General features: G+C 27.0%; 1 protein-coding gene and 1 long non-coding RNA gene across 2 annotated transcripts in view; one reads left to right on the top strand and one right to left on the bottom strand.

Moving 5' to 3' along the window:
- Nucleotides 1–14,702, bottom strand: part of LOC119674892 (NADPH oxidase 5-like) — a 21,172-nt gene extending 6,470 nt beyond the window's left edge. Inside the window, exon 1 of the mRNA XM_038086047.1 lies at nucleotides 14,698–14,702. Within this exon, the coding sequence (XP_037941975.1) occupies nucleotides 14,698–14,702 (5 nt within the window). The remainder of the gene's footprint in view (nucleotides 1–14,697) is intronic.
- Nucleotides 14,703–16,914: 2,212 nt separating this feature from the next.
- LOC119684592 lies at nucleotides 16,915–17,535 on the top strand. The gene is made up of 3 exons (XR_005252743.1): nucleotides 16,915–17,024; nucleotides 17,176–17,247; nucleotides 17,306–17,535. It is a non-coding gene; the product is annotated as an uncharacterized LOC119684592 (long non-coding RNA).
- The last annotated feature ends 3,418 nt before the right edge of the window (nucleotides 17,536–20,953 follow it).

Raw genomic sequence — 20,953 nt, 5'->3', positions numbered from 1 at the left:
TATCATCACACATGCTGGCAGCGAATTTGCCGATGGCGGTCAGATACATTCGACTAGCAACGCCTTGTTGCCGTTGCGGATAATTTTAAATGCATCATGCATTTTAATTCCAAGCTTTTCAACGCGCTCTTAATTGCAACGGAAGCACGTCTGAAGGCGTTACTTGAACTTCACCTTTAGTCACTTATACGCTACCCAAAGGTGAGAAATAATTATTTTTATCAATGTTTCAATTATGTGCATGAATACATAAAAGTTTTTATCTTCTAACATTTACATTCCTCATAAAATTGACTGCATAACTTAACAGTTTTTTTTCGCAGTAGCGAACATAATGTGAGAATCACGTTTCACAAGTTAAGAATTATCTGAACGTATGCACTCTGCTAATTAATTTTTAAGAAGGTTCTTCAATATTTTAATATATTTCCATTTGATTCTAATAGCAGCATTAAAAATGTATTTAATTACTTCAAGGCAATCACTTAAAATATAATATTACTTATGTTGATACACCTTCTTCGTCTGGTAAATATTTTAAGTCGCAGAAAATACTAGTACTACGTAGTTTACTTTTATTGAATTACACTTGTCATTATATGTTTCTAGAAATAAAGGATTTGGAGAAGCATTAGAAATTCTTATTAAATAAATACAAAGGCTTTTATGTTATTAACTGTTTAAAACTACAATGAATGATGAGGGTCTGATTCTTTTTCTTTTTGTTTTTTGTAATATACACATATCATTGTTCTAATTAATATTTGTTATCTGCTAAATTTGTACAATTTATTTGGAATTGAAAAGTTAAAGAAACGTATATCGGATCATAGGTTTTATATATGTATCGAAAATGTTTTTGACTAAGATGTATGCTATTGTTGTATACAGCCTATTACAGAATTTCCGAGAAAAGTTTACACTACTGAGTGTCATAACTTAAAATATTTTACATTTAGGCAATAATTAATAAAATTTAAAAATTTAGCAATAAATTATGTCTTCTATATAATGAAAGGTGCTATCTCTTACATGCACATACGCACTGATTAAACTTAGTTCTTAAACTAAGGTGTGACATATTTTTGATTTATTTCATTATGATTCATAAGCAAAAACTACTTAAAAATATATTAGTTAATTGTTTTGTATAGAGAAAAAGCGTTTGTAGAGTCATATTTCAAATTACAAAGTGTCTTCAAATGAAATTTATGATTAAACAGATTTTATCTTGAATGCGGTAGTTACAAAGGAGATACTGACTGAGTCAACTAAAAAACTTTAGAGACTGCGTAGCATTTTGGGAACCATAACTATTTGTAAAACTGATTTTACTACTGAAATATATTACTATATATGCATATATCTCCTAACATAAAGTAAGGTTAATCATCTTTTTTAAAAATCTAATATACGAGTTTTACATATCATTCATATATGAAATGTATTTGCAATTGCGATGACTATGTTATTCATAATATTAAGATATTTGTATATATCTAGAAGAAGTCTAGAAGAAACTAAAAATATTATGAACTTTTGGAGATTTTTGAAGTTTCAAACTTTAATTATGATCGTTTTTAATCACAAACTGATGCAGCATAAACGCTAAATAATTTTAATACAACGGAGATTTACATGCTCCATGCTTCAACTAATCTTTAATGAATCTACCGTACAACAAAAACAGATATAAGATATGAATTACACAGTACAAGTAATAGTTAATTTGTTAATTAGGATCGTTTCATTTTAAAATCAATTTGAAATTAGAATCCAATTCCAAACAAAAATCCGGAAGACTTAATTGAAATTTTTTGTACAAATTACAATTCCACAAGTTGAAATTACATAAATTTAATTTCAAAACATTATACATAGACACGGATATTTTGTATTATTGTCATAAACTTAAGTAAAACAAAACAAAATACTACTGTAATGTTCGTTATTTTCATTTAAAAGCTCAATTATAAAAAAAAAAACATAAAATTAACAAAATTGAAATTTGCAGTGTGAACACGTTTTTAGCGAAGCAAACCTAACGAGTAAAATTACAAACAAGATTACGGTTTGTTGTGCTGTGTGAATAGGCTTTAAACCAAGTTTTTTAAATTAAAAACGTTAATAAATAGAGATATAAAAATAAAAACAAGAAGAAATGTAACAGACTTTTCTATATAAAAGATCTGCTATAAAAGGTGAATATAAAAAAATACTATTACTATTTATAATTGATAAGTTCTATTCGCCAAACTTAAACACAGGCTTGCAGATAAAAGAGCATCTTAATTCTTGAGTTAAATGGTATCATTGGCTTTAACTATAGCTGTTGTTCATAATAAAATTTCGTTAAAAATTAAGTATTTTGCAAGCTTAAGCAATATTGCATTTAATAAGATAATGTATAACGTTAACTTGGCTAAAGCTAATAAAGCATGATAGCTTAGTTATTATTGTGCTCATTTGAGTAACTTAGTGCACTATAGTATATTACTAATACACAGTTACATAGAGAACTTAATGTCTGTGCAGAGAAAGAAGAGATTAAAAATGGCGCATACACCTACAAAACACGTTTGAGGATCCACCTTCTCCTTAAAAGGTAACTTCAGTTTTATTAAAATAGTTGAAATAATTTTAAGTTCTTCGAGGACTTTCATAATAACCTTGGTTGGGATTACCATAATAACCTTGGTTGGGATTACCCTAATCACCTTGATATTGGTTATTGATTTTCTAAAGAATGTTAGTCATCAGCAGTACTTCACCTCAAAAGGTAACTTTAGTTTTATTAAAAGTGGTAAAATAATTTTAAGTCCCTTGAAGACTTCCATGATAACCTTGGTTGAGATTACTATAATACCCTCTTCCCACCTTTATTAATTAATAAATAAATTAGTAAGTACAAAATGAGGTTGTTATTATGAACAAAATAAAGCTCTTTAATAAAAAAGATTAAAGTCTTCTATAAGTTGATTAAAAGCAACACTGTTGGGCTTGCGAAAAATTAAGAAGAATTTGGATCGGTATGACACAGAAGATTTGATTAAAATTAGGGACAAAATATGCTTACCTAATACAGCAAAAAAATTCGTATCACTAAAAACTATTCTTCCAAAGAAGAATCTAAGTTCTTTAGTTGTATTCTTTCGAATATTGCATAGAAGCAAAATGTTTAAGAAAGAATTTTTAAATGTACTTCTGACATAAATCAAAAAATAAAAAATAAATGAACAGCACTAAATCAATAATAGCAGCACTAAGTTAGTAATCGTTAAAAAGACTTTATATTTTAAATGACAGTAATATTTCAATAAATTTAGTAAATATCATTAAAAGAGTTTATTTATTGGCTTATTAACAGGTTCTAAAACTAATAATATTTTTAATGAAGTTTTTGAAATTCATTTGATTTATTTATTATATTATTTATTTAATCTTTTAAATTTTATTATAAAAACATATTTTCAAATATTAAATGAAAGAAGTAAATTCTCTATAATTTTAAGTTGTATCAATACTTAATATATTTAATATGATTGGAGTATAATTGTGGTTATTTCAATAGAAATAATTACTCTGTAGTTTACTCAATAAAATTTAATTGATAATTTAAACAATTACAATGTTGTTTTCATTTTTCCCATTCATGAATGAAAAATATAATTTTTTAGATATTGCTTAGTACATGAATTTATGAATCACATTTATAATTGTTGTGAAAGACAAATTTATCTCCCAACAGTGGAAAATTTGTTTATAACATTTAATTGCATGATTTCATTATAATTAAAAAATGTGAACATGTTCGTCAATTGAAATATTCCATTATAAAATACGAAACAATTGTAAAATAATATAAAGAACAATTATATTTATTTCTTAATGAATTATCAATGACTTGTGTAATTTTTAGCACACATGATTATTTTATTATGCTTTCGGTTTATATATCAATCTATAATAAAACAGTTAAAAGCAATCTGTTCCAATTACTTTTTATTGTAGTTAATATAACAAATTACTTTCTTCATTTCGGTTATTTGTGTTAAAGTAATGAAAGGAAGAAATTTCATTGATTAATAAAAAATTTACGTCACAGTTCAAAATATTTTATCTGTCACATATATGCCGGCTCTTGTATTCTTTAAGCATTATTTGTAAAAGTTAACCTGAGGGCAAACCCATTTCTAGTATTATACCGAAATTATATGAAAATAATGTTTTATCTAAGGTAAACAAAGCATTTTTTTTTATTGAAATATCAGTTTAATAAATTATTTTTAATAGTATGTTGAGTAAAATTACAAGTTCAATGAGACAATATTATAGTCTCTTTCATTATTAATAATAAAAGTACTTAGGAAAATATTTTTTAATTTGATTAAAAAACAAAAGAAAATTTATTTCCAAAGAAAATAATTTGCAATTTCTTTTACTATATGGTATATGGGTTTTTTAATTTTATTATAGCAGATCACAAAAGAAATTTCAGCCAAATCGGAAATGATGATGAGAAAAGCAGTAATAGTAAAATTTTTAATTCTATAAAATAATAACAAGGATATTCTTATAACACATTATTATATTTATAAAATATTGAGTTAGATTCAAATCGGGTTCATATTTGATAATAATATGGGGTGTGTTTTTAGCTGCATGAGAACTTAAAATGATAATACAAGACAGTATTATTGTTGGAATGAAAGTTTTTTTTATTATATTTTGAAAGATAATTTAATGGAAACCATTTTATAAATTATCATATAAATGCTAATCTCACTGCAGAGGCAGCTCTTTTCTCATTTCAAAAGAAATATGAACCGATTTTGCTGCCAGCGTGTAAATTGTACCAAACAGTCGATTTTAATGGATATAATAGTGATTTGTTAATGGCTCGATTATCTTCGCTCTATGTATGTATTTTTATTCACCTTAAATATATATGAAAGTACAGACTTATATCCATTCTTACAACACTTCGCATATTTGAAGCAAACATAAAGTCGATGATATCTCATGAAAATAGAATATGGAAGGGAACCACTAGAAGCTAGTCAAAAATAAAGACTTTTGTACATTAATGCCTATGACGAATGTTAAGCATTTGGTGGTGCTAGAAATGTAAATTAGGCTAGAGAACTAAGGAATGCAAATAAAAAGGTGTAAATTATTAATGAAATTACATCATATATTTGCGTAATATGTACTTTATAATTTAAGCTAGTAATAGAGGCTTTGTGCTGCACCCAGTAGGAATGAACTACATACATACATACATATCCAAATCCAATAAGGAGTAAATGAAAATTAAAACAAAAATTAGATTAATAATTTATATTAATATGAAATAACAACAATTGGTTCTAAAATTTATGAAAGGCAACAAGATCCTCTTTGTTTAATTTATATAATATCTTACTTTTTTTAAAATCGATATGGTCAATCGATTTTAATCATTCCAAGAAATGCTCAAGATTCACTTTCAGAAAGTATATATGCTGTTTCATTTTTTTCGATAAAAATCTAAAAACTGGTTCCAATAAACCGACTGACATATTATTTACTGACTGACTGATAAATAGATCTATATCATATTATTTTATTATTATGATGTAGTTTACATGGTTTCCGATGACTGATTTGATATGAAGCAAACAATTTAATAAACCTAATATTTAAGATATAAATACCTTTTTAACACAATATAAGTGAAGTGTGTAATAAGATACTTTAAATTAATCAACTTTTCCTACCAAATCATCTGTATAGCTTATATATATGCTATTACTGGTAAGAAAGAAAACTTGGAAATTTTTTTTTTTCTTACATTTCTATAGTACTACTTTTAAAATAGCTTGTGAAATGGAGAAATTTTGTTCATTAATTCTAAAAATACAAATTTTTTGCGAAATAGTGTAAAAATAAATTATTACTATTAAAGAAATTTTAATGCTAGTGCAAAAAAATTGAACTTAATATGTTTTTCGAGTTCCATTAAAAAAATGGTCCAGTATTTTTTTTTTAATAGCAATTAAACCGAGTGATTTTAATATTTTAAACATAAAAGGAATCAAACCTAACCGAGACTAAATAAATTTTTAATTGTTGCTAAATTATTTATACTTTCTTGTCTTTTGAAAATCCAATCATGAACTCTCAAATTTTTATTAAATAATCTGTTGCCGAAATCGATGTTAAAGCGATAATTTTAATTACATTTATTTAGTAGTAAATATTATTTTAAAAATTATTATATAATTTCTTTGAAATATCATACTTATTAGATATATATGCATTGCGGAACATATTATATAATTACTTAAGATTTACTTTAGCTATAATAAGAGCTGCTTTGGTAGTGAAACTTGTACTTTACTGTAATTATTATTAAAGTTCTTATTAGAACTTAAACTATTACTTTCTCACAAAAAGTTTCTTAATCTGATGTTTTCATCACCTTTCGAATTAAAAAAAACAAAAATTTTTTTTATTTATTTTTTTATACATAAAATTAAGCCACTACTTAAGATTCTTATCACGTATCTGTAAACATTAACACAATTCTACCAAAAGCGCAAAAAAATTGTACTTTATTTACATCGGTATTGTTAACCCACTTTTTCCGAATTCTTAAAGTAGATTCTCATCAGTAAAAACACAATGAAATATTTAAATTACAAAAGAACATGAAGTTTTTAGTGGATTCTATAGATTCGGCGATATTGTTTAGTATAAAGAAATTATTCTTATATTAATTCAAATCGTAATTTTCTTTAGTTTGAATTTGAATTTCTATTGCCAAGGTCATGGATAAATTATTTGATAGTGTTTTTTGTACAATATCTTTTATTGCCATCAACTTTATGGAAATCTTATTGTACTACACACAGTGGCAAAATAAAATCGCAAGTTGTACTGAGTTTCACCGAAATGATATAGCAAAATTTAAAGCCAACAGCATTGAACTGCCAAGAGCTCCTCTGTTTTGGTCAGTCCAAAAAAACCATATAATTTATGACTTTTTACTTTGTGGCATACGTGTTCTAGGCCATTTCACCATTCCAATCAAGTGAAGTTGAAAATTTTATTTAATTTTTTTAAAATGTTTTTTTTCTTAAAGCGAATTTGGTCAGTATTTAATTTGTTAAGTCACTGAAATACTTTAAAATTATTATTTTATTTTTCTTTCATTTCTGTTTAGTGAAAACATTCAATAAATTATGATTTTCTAAAAGTTTTCATCCCATTAGCCCATCCTTTTTTTAACACATGACTTTATGGTAATAAAATCATTTCTTTTTATTAACTACAAAAGTGTTAAGTGTTAAAATTTTGACATAAAAATTTTTATGAAGCATATAAAATTTTACTGACATCGTTTAAATTATAAAAAATATCTTATCTTATCTGCGTAGACTGTCAGATGTTTCTCACATTATTATTATGACATAGTCTGTCTACTGATATGCACAGTACATATATTCTTATTTTAATTTTTTCAAAAGTTTATTAAATCTCTACTATCAGAAGAGAATAGTAGTAGCGATAAATTAGGGGGCTTATGTGGTAGTCAGGAACTAGGCTATTATAATATATACATTGTGTTAGTAACATAAACTATAATTAACTCGACAAATACTAGTCACACTTATTATAATTCATAAAATGAAGTTAAATTATCTAATGTTCGAATAAAACGAGTATTTTCTGAAAATGTGATTTTTATAATTGAATGCTTTTTAAAATTTATACAGTGGAATCTTTGTTAAATGGAGGTTCTCATAAACGAGTATCGTTTATCGAACATTATTATCTCTTAAACATGCAATGCTTCCAATCCATAGATTTCATTTTTCATATAAAGTAACTTATGTAAGTACTACATGCTGTTTGCTTAGGAAATCTTTCAATATATAATATTTATTTCACTTCCAATTAAATAAATCTTTTAATACAGTATTAAAAAAGTATTTCAATTTAATATTAATTTTAATTAATTTTAATATAATATTAATGTTATGTGCGAACAGAAAAGTCAAGTACGTCTTTGGGTCAGTTGGTTAAGGTGCGCTGACTCTGAGCTATGAATTTAGCAGGGTACGAGTTTAACGCTTGGTACTTGCAGTCTCAAAAAATTATATATGAATACTTAAATACAAGAAATATTTCTAAGACCACTGATGATGGGTATTTGGCAACAGCTGGTATTCGAAACAACTTGTATGGTTAGCCAAAAATTCAATTAATTGAAATAATAAAAAATGAATTTTTGTTGTTGTAACTCATTACTGTTCGAAAAACCTCTTTAATTTAATATATCTCAAAATAACATATATATACGCATATTATTTTAAAAAAATATATAGGCCACACTTGCATATACCTATTGAAATATTTCGTGACGTCAGTGAAGCTGCTGTGGAAAATGAGGATCTAATCAACTACGAATTGGCATTGTTTCCATCTACGCTTCTGTTAATTAGGCGCAGATGCATTTAGTTTCCTGATGCATTTAGTTTCGTTGAACAAAGAAATATACCTTTTAGTAGTTTTAAAAAGCTTGAATTCGTTTGTTAAAATATATTATTTTTGACCACTTTGTTATATTGTTTTGACGATATTTATTTAATCTAGTCTTTTTGGTGAGATAGTGAGATGGTTTATGTTTATCCGACTTTTTGTTGGTTTTTGCTAACATCTTCAGGAAAATTCGTAAATTTTTTTATTATATGTAAGATTTAAAATTAAAATTAAATTCATTGGTTTCTTGATATCTCTAGAGTATAAATTAAACCGTTGACTCTAAATTTGAGTTTAAATAATTGAATTTCTATTCGATTATCTATTCGGTATTGACAGAATTTCGTTATTCCTTAAACTGGATATTAGTAAACTTAAATGTTTATTGTATTTGAAGAATATTACAATGATGATAAAGTACTTGTGTTACATTTGGATAACTTTAAAAAAGATTATTCAAAATTTTTGTTAATACTGCTTTAATATATACTTGAATATTTTAAATATATTATAAATTTTGTATATTTGATGAACACAACTTTTTACAAATTAAATTATATATTCATATATTACGAAATAAAATTATAGCACATCCTAAAATGTTAAATAAGTAATAGATTTGGCGGAAGTGACTAAGCATATTATGCCTCGAATATATTTTACATCTACCCTTATAATGCATTTTAATTTTCAACTGATTTGTATCTTTTTGTGAAAACTACTTATAAAGCAGTAAGTATTATTCATTACATATATTTTTTTTGTTATATATTAGAATTATTATTTAAATTGAAGTAAATTCAATTGTGTAATTAATTTATTATATTTTTTAATATTGTTAATGCACTTGCTTCAACAAAAGTTAATTTCATTAAAGGCAATCAATTTTAATTTGATGAAAATGAATCATATAGTCTCGATGACACTTAATTGTATTATACAATGAAAATCAATTTTTAAATTTGTATAATTAAAAAATTTCTAAACTAATTAGAATTTTATATGAAAATTTTATGCAAATAAAATTCGAAAAATGTGAAAAATATTTTAATTTAAGGCTTTAACTTTATTGTGTAATAATTTCACTAATTTCATTTAAATTCTCTGCAATTAGCGAATATCTAAGGTAATAAAGATTAATTTATTAAGCCTTTCCCATGACGGCTAAACACGCAAACTGCTTTACAGCAAAATATAGAAAATTACTTAAGGCCTGCAGTACTAAGTACTAAGTTTACAGCCCATATAGTATATTTGATAGACTATAATTAATGTATTTTAAAATTTCTTTATTAAATTTCTGTTCCAAAATTTTGCATATGATACAAAAATACTTTTGGTAGAGGTATGAAGAGGTTTTGGTATAAAGTAGCCCTTTACTTTATTGTGTCTCGAAATGAGAATATTAAAAAATCTAAAATATAAGCAAAATATTTTTAGACTTGTGCAATTTTAGTGTATTTTTCTACACAGTTTAACAATAACTGAGTACAATTTAAGCAGGTCAGTGAAAAATATATTTTTTTATATAAATTAAATATTATATTCCTGCCACCTTATAATATATATTGCGGTAAGGGAAGTAAAAATACAAACTAACAAAATATCGAAACATGCATGATTTCCGTTTCCGTTTCTGATTCTGTAGTGAGGTCTGCATGATTTCCTTTACAGTTAAGAAAGCAGTACAAAGCGATTTATCGTACAATTCGATAGCCTTGACACTGTATTGGGCATTTAAAAAATCTAAGTACATTGGTCAAATTGTAGTATGGAGTATTTTCGCTCCGAATAAGTGACTGGGAAAAAGTATTTATTGCATTGCGCTAAATATTTTGTATCTAAAAGCACATAAATATGCTAAGTCGGTGTTTAAGAAATGAAAGTTTAACATATAACACAACAATCAATATACTTCACACCTTCTCTATTACACCTTATAAGCTTTCAAACTGGAATAAGGGCTCCTTTAGACCACAAATCACAAATGACAAGTAAAGGGTGTGTTTAATGTGCTATCAAAAGAAATCTAAACTTAGATACATAAATAAGCAGTTGAAGAATAAGGTGTATCTATGGTAGTCATCATCAGTATTATTATTAGCAACAATAACGCATACAACGCTAACGAACAATGCCTAGTGAGATATTAACCCATTTTCGGTTAAACAGATACATGTACCGCTACTCATGTGTGTAATTTAATTTATTATATATTATATTTATGAAATATATTTAATATACTTTATGTGTTTAATGCACGCACATATATATATGTATATGGCTTTGCAAATGCGAAGGTCATAAACATTTTTATATCTTTTTAACTTTGTCAAAAATTAAGAGTATTTCATGAATAATCACTTTAATGTGTAAAAGTTTCTTTTTCTTTTTTTTTGCTTTTATACACCCGTACATTTTAATTTAATAATATATTTGAGTCGTTTTTTTTTTTTTTTAATTGCTATGAAAGACTTTTGTAGCTGAAATTAATGAATATTAATTTGAATTAATAAATGCGAAATGTAAAGGTGACGATTTAATTAAAAAAATTTTTTTACAAAAAAATTAAAAAAAAAAATTTTGTAATGAATAATGGTTAACTTTTTGATTAATAAGAAGCAAAATAATTTGAAATATTTAAAAATATATTATAATTATAATGAATTGTAATAAAGCATTTGTATATTTATATGAGAATTATTTTATGAATTCAGTGGCTACCGTTATATTTTTTAAATTTTACAGAATATAATTACAATGATCTTGAGACTCATTAATGAAGTGATTAAATATTATTTTAATTTTTTCAAATTTTAACATAGCATATGGGTGGGAAAATTACTTAAAATTGAAGGCCAATTTCAACTTTAATGATAGAGAAAAGATAAAGGCTTAAAAAAAAATAACAATGTCTTCATTTTAACCGTTTTATAAATATATGTGGCGAATTGTTTTTTTTTTTATCATATTTAAAGTATAACGTATTCATTACACAAATATGATGAATAAAGAAAATTAAATTAAGCAGAGTTTTGTAATTATTAAAAAATAGATCATCTCTATTATGAAACTTTTCGTTTATAAGAGGAATCCTTTTACAAGAGGAAGAGGAATCTTTCTCTTTGTATTGAAGAATCCTCTTCGAACTTTAGAGGGCGTTATTTTTTTAATAAATATAGTGAATATGTGAATAAGAATAAAGAATAGTAAATTAAGTAACTTTATTAAGATATATTGTTTTGTTTAGTTTAGATCTTCAATATATACTTAGCACATATTAAAGAAAAATATTTGTGAAATATAGAGTCTAAAGTTCAAACATGACGGGAAATATTATTCGCGTTTATTATGAGACATTATGTGTGCAGTTCTGCATCTAAAAGTAAAGAATTCAATTACTGAACTAGGTACACTATTTTGACCAACATGACGAGGTTTAGTAAGTTTCGTCATCGAGATTTAAGTTTAATTGAAAGTTTCTTCCGTCTCTCTTTCTCATATTTTTCATTTAGTTGGAAAACTACAACAGTTGGATGGTACCATGACTGTCTGCATAACAAAGTCGCTACGAAACATTCCCTACATTTTGTGCATAATATATGTGGATACTTTTTTTCCATTAAAATATATAATGAAGATAACTGAAAAGATTTGATTTTTATTTGATTTTTATTTATTTATTTTTAATCATGTCTATTTGCGTATTTAATTTTTAATCATGTTTTTTTTTATATTTACAATAAATTGAGATAACTGTTTTTGACTATGGCTTGTTCGGAATCATTTGTTTAAATATTCTGACTTTCTTGTACGATAAACTGCTGAAGCGGATCAATTTGAAGCATATCCAGTTCTCGGTTGCAGCATTAAAGATAATTCTAATAGCTGACCTTTTACTCCATATAGTTGTTCAAATATAAATAATCAAATATAAATAAAAATTTTTTAATGTTATATTAATGTTATAGTGTTATATTTTACTGGATTTATATTGAAAGACTAATAATTTTTGTTTTAAATAATAACAGATATAAACAATAATTTTTAATGTTATATTTAATTTAATAACATGAATTTAAAATATATCTTTTTGGTTAATATAAATTTAAATTGGTGAACTTTCTCCAAATATGAATTACATATTTCCTAGTAATAATTATACTAACAATAATATTAACATACAATATCTCATTTTTAATATTTAATTTAATTTAATGGTTGAAGATATGTTATTGGTTATTAAATTTTAATATCTCAGCTTTAACTGCACTTATTTCATTTAAATTGTTTTTCGAATTACGTTTAACCAACTGAGTAAATAAATAAATTCAATATTTAAATTTGTTTAATAAAATTTAAGTAATTTTCCTAATTTTTATATTTACAAAGTAACTTTGTGTTTATGTCATATTTGCTTATTTAGTTAAAGGTAAATCTATTAAATGTTATTACTTTTGTTTATGTTGAGTTCATTCACTTAGGTAATATTTTCTTGAAAATTTTGTTATTTAAACTATTAAAATGTTTTTACTGTAATTTTTATTTCTGGTAGAGATATAATATACATGGAAGCAATTTTACTTCCACATTTGTCACGCAATCTTGAAGATAAAAATAGTTCTCTGACATGTTAAGCAATTTTGAAATTATTTCCATGTGTCAAGAAGTTCTGAAGAAATTGTTTGTAAAAATATTAAAATAGAATTTGAGAAATTTAAATAAAATTTGTGTCCATAATTATTACTTTGTTTTAATAGTTTCATTAATAGTTTAATTATTACTTTAATATATCATAATGATTATGGGTAAATCTTAGCAGTCATGATTTGCTTGTTGGAATTTCCTGCAAAAATTTTTATATTTCATGTTATAGAGAGATATGACAATAGAACGCAACTAAAAGATTCTTTTCTCATAATTATAGGGATATTATAATATCTCTATAATAATAATATATATTGAAGTTGCCATTGGAATCACTTTACTTTTTTACGGTGAAGTGTCAATCATTATTCACCTTATCAACATTTCGGTTAAAATAAATTACAGTGATCCCCTTTATAACGCAGTAGATTGGTTCCGCGTTATAGGGGTATTCCCGAATACCCCGTAATGTGCAAAGGAACGCGAAGCTAATTAAGAACTGTACAAATCCCTGTTCAGGAACTGTATATAGGGTAATGCTCGTGTTATACGGGGAATTGAAGTCGTGTAATATGAAAAGGTGTTATAAGGGTATCTCATTATAGGAAGGGATTACTGTATTCCTTGTGAGTTGCATGCGATTTCGAATGACTAAAAGACTTATGAAGATACTTGTATCTGAAATTCCTTTTCATCTCTGATTGGATACAAATATCATGTCTTCTAACTTATATTACTAATTTTTTTACTAGTGTAGCTTCAATCAAAATTTCTGTTTATTTGCTGTTGAATAAATTAAGAGAAAAAAGTAAAATCAAAAGCTCTAATTGAAATTAATCTTTTTGTAAAAACTATTTAATTGTGGTGAACAAATTAATAATACTTGTATTTGGAATTCCGCACAATATTAACTACGACTTCGAATAATATACACAAAATTGCTATGCAAATATTTATATTCGTAAAACAAAGTTTTTTGAAGATCGTCTTATATTTGATTGATTTACGTTTAATTGTTTTTTATAGTTTTTTTTCGCGCTTTATCTGGTTTAAGTTTTAAATGAAGCGTAAATGACTCAAAAAACCATTTTCGGTTTAAATTCATTAGGTTTCTTCTTCAATGCTTCGAAGTTGTTCCCATCGAAGATAAATATAAATAATTTATTTTAGTTAACAATGCGAGTAATGATGAACCGCAGTTTCGTCATATGTACGTTTCGTATCATTAGAGAAGATACTTCTGTATAATGGCAATATAGAGAATATATGTAATTCGAACTGTTATAAATTCTGATGCCTTCAGGAAATCAACAAAAGTTACGCTTGTGCAAAACATTAAAAATGGAATGGTTATGACGACCTACAGTCAATCCATTTTTTACTATTAAAACTGTTAGCAGATTTTGGAGTTCGTAAAGTATTTTTTTCACGTTAATTGAATTCGCGTGCAGAAAAATATTTTAATATAATTTTAATTTTTTTAAGGAACACTAATTAATCGAAATTCATCATTTGTTTGTTTACTTCATATTTAGTTTGTTTTCAAATTATTCTTAATAATATTTTTAATTTTAAGTTAATTAAACGCTTATAGAATCGTTTTGTTGTCTTTTGTTTGTGAATTTAAGACATAATTTGAGTTAAATTTAGCTTTTATTTGAAAATTGAAATATAATTAGCAAATAAATGTGCACATTTTTTTTAAAGTTAATGATTTCAGTATATTTCGTATTTAAAGGGCGGCTGTAATTATCATTTACAGTCATTTATAGTCTGAAAGCTATAAGGAAAATTAAGATGTAAAAATTCTGTTGAGAAAATGATTTTTTCCTAATGAAAAATTAATAGCTTTTGTTTTATCTACACAATTTTTGTTTGTTTTAATTTAAAATAATCTTTATGGATTGTTTTTGTTAATATTTTCTAGAATTTATATAATTGTTTTCCTAGTCAAACTACTTTATATAATAATTATTAAATTTTCATGGAATCTTTTTTTTATTTTGTTACATCGCGTGTTAGTTATAAATGAATTTAACTTACAATAACTCAAATATTCAAGTAATTTTTTTTAAATGATAAAACGAATAAAAAAAATTCATATATTAGTATATTTTATTTGATGTATTTAAAAACAAATTAGTATGCCTTGAATTCTAAAGGTATAAATCAAAGATTTTTCACAATATTTTCTCTCTTCTATAATATTTATTTGCTTTGATTAACTTAATCGACTGTTCATACTGCACTAAATGAAGTGTTTCTTTTTTCTTCTTTATATTATAAAATATATGTCCAAAATTTTTTTTCAAAACATTTAAAAGTCAAAATGCAGATTAATTTTTAAAACAAAATGGTAGGATATTCTTTCTATTAAAATTAATTACGAAAACTGACAGGTTTACCAAATACGCTTTATCGAATCTCAGAAAGGTTACAGGTTCCTCGGGGAGGTATGCAGATCTGAAGTCAGTTATAACTTAGTCTGATGAAGTCTGAGTAATAAAGAAAGTTCGCAGTTAATAGAGAGTAAGAGTGCTCAAATACACAGACTTAACTAGCTTCAACATAAAAATAATAAAAGTGAATTTAATTTAATTGAAAAGTAAATATAGTGAATTTAATCACAATATTTATTTTTATCAATTTTATTAAATGTTTGTAACGTTTGAGTATTACAAATATTATAAAAATTCTTTAAAAATTTCATATGCAATCATTTTGCATATAATTTTTTTTTTAATGGTACGGAGGTGCAATTCCTTATGCACCATCAAACCGACAGTCGTTGGAAAGGTTTGTTCGAATACTTAACATTAATATGTACTACACGGATTAAAACATCCCCTCTTCGGTGATACTTATTCCTCCACATAACCACTTTCGCATTAATTCGTGGGGGCCCTCTTTTTGTATATAATATCTTTTAAAATAAAAAGAGAATTAGCTTGAAATTTCTTTTATATTTGTAGAAATATAACGAAAATTTTTTGAATCAACAACCCATTTTTCTATCAGTATCAAAAAACAATTTTATTAAATGAAGTTGTACGTGAGCAAGCCATTATTGTTAAAATGTTTATTATTTTTTATAACATCAGTAAAAAAGTTATTAAAATGTTGATCCTCTTGAGTTGGTGGTGGCCTTTAAAATTAATCTAAATAGTCATGGCGCAATTATACATTATACAACGAAACTTTTCGCATGGGACAATTTTCACCATTTTACTATATTACCATTGACAATTTTGCCATCAATGACAAAGACCAGGTACAGTATTGTATCTCCCCAGAGTCAACTAGTGTTCTAGTTTATACCTATCAACGCTAAAAAAAATTAGTAGGTAATCATTTCTAGCATTAATCTGATATGGTATAGTGTTACATACACATTTCGGGAGATTGATTTCGGAGATACAAGCAGAACGTTTTATGCTTGCAGAAGCTGTTCAAAAGACTTGCACTGACATCATGAAAGGCTATCACTTCAGATGCAATAACTTGTTGAGTATTACTTGGATATCCATGCGAAAAAAATTTGCTATATTCTTAAACTCGTAGTTTTCAGACTTCATTATTTATGTGATCGATATATATACAAAGTTTAGTGTATAAACGTTTTATATTGTGTAAATGAGTAGTTTTTTGAAGTTGAAATTTGAGAATCATAATAATATCAGTAATAGTAGTACTGACAATTTGACAGTTAAATTTCAAATTTGTCAGGAAAATTAAAAATGATTTTTTAATCTCCTCTGTTTTGACATTTTGTAAGATATCTTGTTAGTTATCACCTCACAGCTGAGCAGCTGACAACTTAGAAAATTGAAACAGTTTTAAAGAATACAACTGTAAGTTTTTATATTATAATCTTTATCTTTTATCCAAAATTTTTTATACAGTATTTTTAATTTAAAAATATATCTTTTAATTTACAACTATTATTTAATAATAATTTGGTGTTTTTTTTTTCAAAGAAAATAAAAGTTGTTTTCAATTTAGGTTTGTTATTATCTAATTCCTCCAAGATTATAAAATTTGGATTATAATTTCTCCAACCAATTTGTTATTTGGGTAATTTCACTTTCATTAAAATATTATATTAAAAAAATTTATAGTATTTTATTCACAGTTTGCATAGCGAAAAAAATGATATCCTATTCGGTCATGTTTTTTATCGGAACTATTTGTTTAAATAGTTTTGGCTTCCCTATAGTGTGCACTACTGAATTGGATCGCAAACGGCAAGTGGAGATGTCGGTTACAACATTAAAGATGATACTAGCAGCTGATGTTTTGTACTACATAGTAGTTCAGAATCCATTTCATTTATTCTGAATACTAAATAAATGAAGTGATGCTATAACCAATTTTAATCTTTCTTTTCTGATCATTTATGTATTTATTTGCTTCGCTTTCTTTTAAACAGAAAAATTACTATAGAGGAACCACACAAGCGTAATTTTCCAGTACAGTGCTTCAACTGCCAGGAATATGGACACACCAAGTCATACTGTAAACTTGCTAAAGTTTGTGTTATTTGTGCCAAAATCCATAGCTCAGATAAATGTCCTGAAAGTAAAGAAAACCCAGCAGTTAGAAAATGCTCAAACTGCGGTGATAGCCACACAGCAAACTACAGAGGATGTCCAGTTTTCACTGCTCTAAGACTAAAATTAAACGTTGCCCAAAGACAGCGCACCCCACAGCTTAATCTGCCAAACTTCACAACATCTCATTTCCCGGCCCTTCCACAGAACACTGGTCCTACATTGCAACCACCGGCTCCACCAATGCAGCAAATGACGTACGCAAATGCCATTAAACAAATTCCACTTCTTACCAATAGCTCCACTGTTGTTCCAGGCTTTGAAGCAATGCTCGCAAGTTTTACCCAAAAAATTGAACACTTCATGGACTTCATGCAAAATATGATGAATAGCTTGATGCAAAGCATGATTCAAAACCAAAGTTTGATTGCTGAGTTGGTAAAACCCAAATGAATGCAATCACAATATGCCATTGGAATGCAAACGGCTTAAGCCAACATGTACTGGAAGTAACTAGATTTCTGGTGAGTAACAATATCGATATACTGCTGATATCTGAAACACATTTAACCTTCAAAAACTGTTTTCGAGTTTCTGGATATAAGTTTTATGACACTAAACATCCAGATGGTAAAGCATGTGGCGGTTCTGGAGTACTTGTTAGAAACACAATACAACATTATGAAATTCAAAAGCATTGTTTTAAATACCTACAAGCTACATCAATTTGTGTGATTTCTGGTCTAACTAAAACTGTCGTCTCAGCAATCTATTGCCCGCCCAAATTTGCTATTACTTCTGATCAATTCCGGAAATTTTTTACTGATCTCGGTCCTAACTTTCTAGTTGCTGGGGATTTCAATGCTAAACACACCTTTTGTGTCCTCAGGCCACCCAACATACTGGCCATCAGACAATCGAAAAATACCAGACTTAATCGATTTCGCAGTCATTAATGGTATGAAACGTGAAGATATTGCTGTTAAATCATCTTATGACTTGTCCTCTGACCATTCTCCGGTTATTTTAACTCTGACAAAATTTAATACTAATTCAAATGAGCAGAATAAAAAAACTCTAATAAACTGGAGGAAATATATAAATATAATTAATGAGGAAATAAGTTACAATTCAAATTGTAGTTCACCTAAAGAAATTGATAAAGCAGTTGATCACTTTACCAAGACATTAAATAATGCTGTAATTAAAGCCTCTCAACCAAAAAGATCAGTCCAGTCAAATATAGTATTTCAATCACACATTGATTATCTTATTTCTCGAAAACGACAAGCCAGGCGTGAATGGCAAAGACTTCGATCACCCACCTCAAAACAAAGATTAAATAAAGCTTCAAAAGATCTTAAAAAAGCACTATCTGATGACAAAAACCGCTCTTTACAAGAATATCTCGAGTCTCTTGGTCCACTTAAAGAAAACAACTATTCTCTGTGGAAGGCAACGAAGAAATTTAAAACGCCAATACAAAATGACCCACCGCTTAGAAAACCGGATGGTTCTTGGGCTCGCAATGACGAAGAAAAAGGTTGTATTTTAGCAGAACACCTAAAGGGTGTCTTTCAGCCAAACCCACAATTATCAGATTTCCAACCTAACATCGAATTTCCTTCTATTGTTGAAACTCCCCTTACGTTGTGTTTGGATAACGTCAAGGAGACTATTCGAACATTTGCAAATCCCAAAAAGGCACCTGGATACGACAAAATTACGGGTAAAATGATACAACAATTGCCTGATTCAGCAATAACTTTTCTAACGGTGATATTTAACAGCATCCTCGCTTTTGGCTACTACCCGAAGCAATGGAAAGTTTCAGAAATAAAAATGATTCCAAAAGCAGGAAAGGACCTAACTTTGGCATCATCATATAGACCAATTAGTCTTTTGCCCCAGTTATCCAAAATCTTTGAGAAAATGCTCCTGTCATATATTATGCCAATAATAACTCAAAACAAAGTGATCCCAAACCATCAATTTGGATTTCGAACAGGACATGGCACTATTGAGCAAGTTCACAGAATTGCTAAAGAAATACATACTGCCTTTCAACACAAACAATACTGTTCCGCCGTTTTCTTGGACGTAGCCCAAGCTTTTGATAAGGTTTGGCACGAAGGTCTTATGTATAAAATAAAACGTTATCTTCCTGAAAAAATGCATAAGCTATTGTATTCATATATATCTTCTAGAAAATTTAGATTGAAATACAATACCTTTATTTCAAGAGAAATCGACATAATGGCCGGTGTTCCTCAAGGAAGCGTATTGGGGCCGTTTCTGTACATAATCTATACAGCTGATCTCCCACTACTCTCAAATCACACACTTGCTACTTTCGCGGACGACACTGCAATTCTTAGTTCTAACAGTGACCACATAAGGGCGTCCCAAAGTCTCTCGACTCACTTAAGTCTATTGGAGAAGTGGCTAGCAAAATGGCGCATAAAAGTAAACGAAACGAAAAGTGTGCATGTCACGTTTACTCTGCGAAAAGAAACGTGCCCCCCTGTTAAGTTGAATAACATCATTATACCTCAGTCACATGATGTAAAATATCTTGGCATCCATCTTGATAGAAGGCTGACTTGGACTAAGCACATTGAAAGCAAAAAATCTCAAATTAAATTAAAATCACAGCAGCTCCATTGGCTTATTAATAAAAACTCTAAGCTAACTCTGGAAAATAAAGTCTTGGTATACAATTCAATCTTAAAACCTATCTGGTCCTATGGTATAGAACTCTGGAGTGCAGCATGTGCTTCTAATATCGAAAAAATACAGAGAGTTCAAAACAAATTACTTAGACAAATAACCGGTGCTCCTTGGTATCTCAAAAATGTACATATCCACAAAGATCTTGGAATCCCAACTATTGCAGACGTCATTACAACATGCGGCCAAAAATATAAAGTGAAACTTCACCAGCATAGTAATCCAATGGCGCAACAGTTGCTTTCTGATACCACAATATCTAGACTTAAGCGAAAAAGCTTCGTACCACCTTAACGTAATTTTACTAAAAATGTTGATATAAATTTTGATAATAATAATCCATTTCACTTTATTATAAAGTTTAAACTCCTTTTTTGCACCTGCTAATTGCATTATGTTTAGTTTTTAAGATTTGATTACATAATTGTCAATTTCTTATCAGAAAGATACAATTAAAAATAAAATAAATAAAAAAAAAAAAAAACAAAAAAAATGATTTT

The sequence above is a fragment of the Teleopsis dalmanni genome, chromosome 2 (genome assembly GCF_002237135.1).
Source record: "Teleopsis dalmanni isolate 2A chromosome 2, ASM223713v2, whole genome shotgun sequence".
Classification (NCBI taxonomy): Eukaryota; Metazoa; Arthropoda; class Insecta; order Diptera; family Diopsidae; genus Teleopsis; species Teleopsis dalmanni.
This window is presented reverse-complemented; position numbering and strand designations above follow the sequence as displayed.